This window comes from Mandrillus leucophaeus, unplaced genomic scaffold (assembly GCF_000951045.1).
Source record: "Mandrillus leucophaeus isolate KB7577 unplaced genomic scaffold, Mleu.le_1.0 Scaffold219, whole genome shotgun sequence".
NCBI classification, from domain to species: Eukaryota; Metazoa; Chordata; class Mammalia; order Primates; family Cercopithecidae; genus Mandrillus; species Mandrillus leucophaeus.
The window spans coordinates 631,363-636,824 of NW_012102243.1; the positions used below are offsets into that span (position 1 = coordinate 631,363).

Consider the following 5,462-nt stretch of genomic DNA (forward strand, 5'->3'; position numbering starts at 1 on the left):
CCTGTATCCATGCTCGCCTGTCCTCAGACACACCCGTATCCACCCCCGCCTGTCCTCAGGTGTGTCACATATTTCAGAAGCTCATCAATGCCTTCAAGATCCTCAAGAAAGAAAGACCAAACCGACTGCCTTTATTGGAATTCATGATCACAGATCTAGAAGCCAGGTAACTCCTTGTAAGAAACACTGTTCATTAGCGTGAAAGCTGTGGTTTCCTCTTTTCCGTCTGCGATTTTTGTGCCATACGTCCAGCCTGTGCAAGTTCAGAGGCCCACGTCATGGGGCCTCATATCCACAGCTTTCTGCATAGCTCCAGAAAGCTCCAGAAGTTTCCTGAGCTTGCTTCAGGCTTTCTCTGAGAAGTGGGCCTTCCATCCACGTGTCCTGTCTGGCTTCGAAAGGCAACTCCAGGGCCTTGGGAAGGGCCTAGGAACCCTTTTCCTCTAAGTTTGTGGTGTGTCCGTGTGACTTTGTAGGGCATGTGTTCTTATAGCTTTCACAAAGCCCTTGCCGCAGGCACGCCTCCCTCATTGCCGTTTATCGGCGCCATCTCTCTGTCGCCCAGGCTGGAGCACAGTGGTGCAATCTCAGCTCACTGCAACTTCCAGCTCCCTGGTTCAAGCAATTCTCCTGCCTCAGCCTCCCGAGTTGCTGGGATTACAGGCACGCGCCAACACGCCCGGCTAATTTTTGTATTTTTAGTAGAGATGTGGTTTCACCATGTTGGCCAGGCTGGCGACGCCATCTCTTCTAAATCAGAATCACAGGCTCCAACACAGTGGACGTTTTCAAGGAGCTGGCTTTGGTTTACAGACCCCAGCAACATGGATTTCTGTCTGACTCGCGCTTTCCTTGTGTTCTGCTTTGTCTTTGTGGAGCTCTCTGCATCTGTGCGAGGGCAGCCTGGGGCCCTGCTGTGGCTGCTCCGGGCCGCAGCCTGGCTCCTGTGCTCTCCGCCTCCCTCCCAGCCTTGCCCTGGGCCCCGCAGCTGCAGCGTGTGAACCGCCCAACGCTTCGGCGCGGGTTCTGTTCCGTTAGTGAGTCAAATAGGAGAGGGTTTCTGAATTTCCACCTGGATGCAGTGCCTGGGGTGGGGCTGATTTTATCACACGCGATCACAGAATGAGGCCCGTATGATGTTGATTTTCAAGAAACGCTCCAAAAGCGTTTCTTCGAGCATCCCTGGATGAACACCGGGGAGAACAGCAGCAGCCCAGCTGCAAGTCCTGACGCGGCCCTGGGGCTTCTGACTCCAGGCCCCAAACCGTCCCTCCGTCAGGTGCCTGAGCCTGCGGGTCAGAGTTGCGCAGCAGTCGGCGGTCACTGAAGCCACAGAGTGCTCGCTGCTGCTGAAAGACATGGACGATAGCCTGCTGGAAATTGAGAGAAAGTTTATCGACTGTGGCTACAAAGAGAATTGTGTTGATGTAAAACTAGAGCGTGCGAAGATCAAGAGGTAAGGCTGCCTCTGCGTCCCCTGCACGGGAGTCACTGCTTCTCCCACACGCAGCACACCCAGTGCCATCCTGCCCTCTGGGCCTGGCTCACCCCAGCTGCACCCCCTTGGGGTCCACAGGCCCCTCCCCTGGGAAGCTCCCGGCTGCTGCCTCCCCCACATGTTCTGATCACATGTCCAGCCCTCCCCGTCGGGGGAGCCCCGTTGCCCCAACAGGGCCTCCTTCTGGCCCCAGCCCCGTGGCTGCCCACACCTCCCTCAAGGGCACCCACATTGGGCCTTGCACCTCCAGCCCTTGGCAGACATACAGCACCACCCACCCCCACCAGCCACAGGCACACACGCGTTGCACACACGTGCCCAGGCCCAGGTCACACGCGCACATCCCAAGCACAGCCCTGAGCTGCTTGCAGGGCCCTGACCTAAGGAGACGGCCCTGCTCTGCATGGCTCTGTAGCCCGGTGCCAGGCGGCATCTCAGGGGCTGCTCCCCCCAAGGGCAGGGCCCACACAGTCCTGATGCCAGCCGTCCCCACCACAGCAGCTGCCAGCCACCCCTGCCCTGGCAAAGCCTCCCTGGCCCCGCCCACTGCCCTGCCCCCAACCTGGGGCTGTCCCCACTTGTCCACACGCAAGCGTCTTGACATGGCGGGCCCAGTGCAGGTGTGCAGAAGCTTGTGCGGGGAAGGTGTAGCCCACCACAAGGTCTGACCTGAGCCGTGTCTGTCACTGTGGATGCCGTACGCTGTCCTCGCGGAAGCTGAGTTAGCCGATCAAACCCAGCCCGCTGGGTAAAGCTGATGCTGTAGAATTGCTTCCGCAAATCTCCTTCAAGCGCAGATTTAAATTTCATAACCATAATACGCTGTACATACTGCATTATTCCAGCTTCTTAAACCTCTAAGACATATCGAGAATGTCTTTACATGTTAGCTATTTTAAAACATCATTTTAGGCACTAATAAAATATATAGTATAATGATAGAAAATGACATATTAAACATTTAGTAATAATAACATAATGTTTTAACATTTTTTGTTCCAAATTCCATTCTTATGTCTTATAAAGGTTACTTGCCCAGAACGAGGAAGATGAAGAACAAAAAACTGCGTATTACTTGGAAGCATATGGCCTGGCCCAGGGCGCCGTGGTTGAGGAGGAAGGGAGGCTCCTCAGTGTCCAGGGCCTATTGTCACTTCAAGACGTAAGCAAGTGTCCTGGTTCCTGTGTACACTGGGTCACTCCCACCGGGATATAAACCCCACTGTAACTTACCTTACAAGCCAGCTGACTTCTGCTTCTAGCTGAAATGGAGTAACAGGGACCAGAAACAACGAAAACACAAACTGTATGAAACAAGGACTTTCAGAACACTAGACGTCAGCAATGACAGGCAGTGGTCCCCGAGCTAAGGTCCAAGCTCACCGCGGTGGCTCCGGTGGAGTCCGCTGGTGACCTGAGTCACAGGATGGAGCCGAGAGCCTGTGGAGAGCCAGGCACTGCCACTGGTGGGACAGAGCCCCGGGGAGGGGAGGGCAGGGGAGGGCTGCACAGAGAGAAAACCCCAAGACCTTCGGGAGAGGCCCCGGAGTGTCCTGCCCAGGCCTGATGAGCATACTCTTGAGAGGAAGCTGCCCCGTGCTGGGGAAGAACCACCCAAAAGTGTTCTAGGGCGGGAACAGCACCTGCTTCACCAGCCAGATTGGAAACCCCCATGATCCCTGGGGCGTCGGGCAAAGCAGACACAGGGCCTTGCCTCAGTCAGGGGTCCTTAGGCCTGGTGAGCCCCACTCCAGACCTGCCTGAGAGACCCTAGAAAGCAGACCTGAAAGGACCCAACTATTTCCTCTGAGAAGACAACTGTCCTGGAACAGAGCCCAAGCCTGAGGAACACATACAGAAATGCAGAAATGCCCACCAGACCCCAGAGGAAAACAAAGCCCAAATATCTGGCAACCAATAAAATATTGCTGTATAGAAAAGCAGGAAAATAGGGAGAATAATTGATCAATCAAAAGCAAATTGATCAGTGGGCACAGATACTATAATTGGAAGACAAGTTATCACTGTATTCTATATGTTCAGAACGTTAAGTAGAAATGGTGAAGATATAAAAGGAAGACAAAACCCAGACTTTCAGGGTGAAAACCACGACACGGGAGATGAAGGAGGCACCAGGTGGAGTGAATGACAACGATGGCAGGAGAAAACATTGGAGAACTTAGAGACATAGCAACAGAAACTTTTGAAAATGAAATTAAAGAGAACAAAAATTAAAGTCACACAGTTTTAAGTGCATGAATATAGGTGTAACTGGAATCCTGGGAGAAGAGGAGAAAGTAGAATAATTTGACTACCTAATGACTGAACATTTTCCAAATTTGATAAAAATAAATACAAACCCACAGATCCAAGAAGCTGAATGAATCCCACGCACAAGAACTCTGAAGAGGAACGAAACTGTGTCAGGGCCGTAACCAGATGGTTTAACACCAGTGAGAAGAAGAGCATCTGAGCGTCAGACAGAGAGCACTGCACGTTGTGTGCAGAGTGACAGAGGTGAATGGCGCAGCTTCCCACAGAAGCGGTGTAGCTGAGAGCCCAGTGCAGGGACCTCTGTGAAGGCCAAGAGGAAACACTGCCGACCTGGAATTCTATACCCAGAAAATACGATTCTTAATGAAGGTGAGAGAAAGATGTTTCTGCAAACACTCGAGAGCCGAAGGAAGGCGTCCTCAGGGGCTGCAGGAGCTCTTGGAGTCAGTCCCGCAGGCAGAAGGAAGCCATGCCCACTGAAGTGTGGATCCACACAGGTGCGTGGAGAGCCTCAAACATGTAAACTGCAGGGGAAAGTGTGTCCAATCTTTCTTATTCTAAAAATCACTCTGAAAGATAATTGGCTGCTTAAACAATAACAGTGTAGCACGGGGCCTATAGCAGTAAAAATGAAACATATGACAACAATGGCATAAAGATTGGGAGGTAACAGATGTGAGGTTTCTATGCTCTGCGTGAAGTGGCATCATACTCTCTACACACCACAACAGCCACAGAAGTCCCGGAATACAGATGTGTGCTGCATAAGCCAAGAAAGGAGATACATGGAAATCATAACAAGTATTCATTTGTCCCCTATGAAAGTAGAAAAAAGAAAAATAATAAAGGACAGGTGAGACCAACAGAAAATAAACAGCAAGATGATAACCTTAGACCTAATCATGGAATAATTACATGAAATTTAAATAATCAAAACGCCCTCAGTTAAAAGAATTTGTCAGATTATATAAAAAAGCAAAACCCAACTATGGGTTACCTACAAGAAAGCCACTTTAAATATTAAGACATAAATAGGTTAAAAGGAGAATGGAAAAAATATACCAGCTAACACTAATGAAAAGAAAGCTGCGGTGGCTATATTAATAACTAAGCCGACTTTGGAAAAAAGAATATTACCAAGGATAAAGAAACTCATTTTATAGTGCAAACAGCGCAACCAGTCAAGAGGCTAGAAGTACAAACATTTCTGTAGCTAATAACGGAGTTTCGCAGTCAATGAAGCAAAAACTGACAAAATTGCAATGGAGAAATAGACAACCCCACACTTGCAGTCAGATTTCAGTACCCCTCAGGATTAATGGAACAAAGAGCCAGAAAATCAGCAAATCACTAGAAGATTTGAACAACACTACCAACCACTATGACCTAAAGATATTTCTAGAACGTTCACCCAACAACAGGAGAATAAGATGCTCTTTGTGTGCACGTGAACATGTTTCAAGATGGACCGTATTTTGGACCATAAAACAAGTCTCAATAAATTTAAAAGATGTAAGTTATACAAAATGTATACTGGTGCCACAATCTAAATTAGAAATCAGAAACAGAAAGATAGATAAATCCGTAGAAAACAGGGCAAGGAGGATGAGGGATGATTTTTTAATGGGTGAGGGGTTTCCTTTTGGAGTGATGAAAATGTTGTGGAATTAGAGATGATGGTGGCACAATG

The 5,462-nt window shown here is 49.5% G+C and overlaps 1 protein-coding gene across 1 annotated transcript in view; it reads left to right on the top strand.

Annotated features, from left to right (window-relative positions):
- CFAP46 (cilia and flagella associated protein 46) overlaps positions 1 to 5,462 on the top strand; it is a 157,857-nt gene that overhangs the window by 112,528 nt on the left and 39,867 nt on the right. The window contains 4 exon segments of the mRNA XM_011980848.1: positions 60 to 166; positions 1,280 to 1,456; positions 2,525 to 2,647; positions 4,042 to 4,060. Coding sequence (XP_011836238.1) covers positions 60 to 166; positions 1,280 to 1,456; positions 2,525 to 2,647; positions 4,042 to 4,060 — 426 coding nt within the window.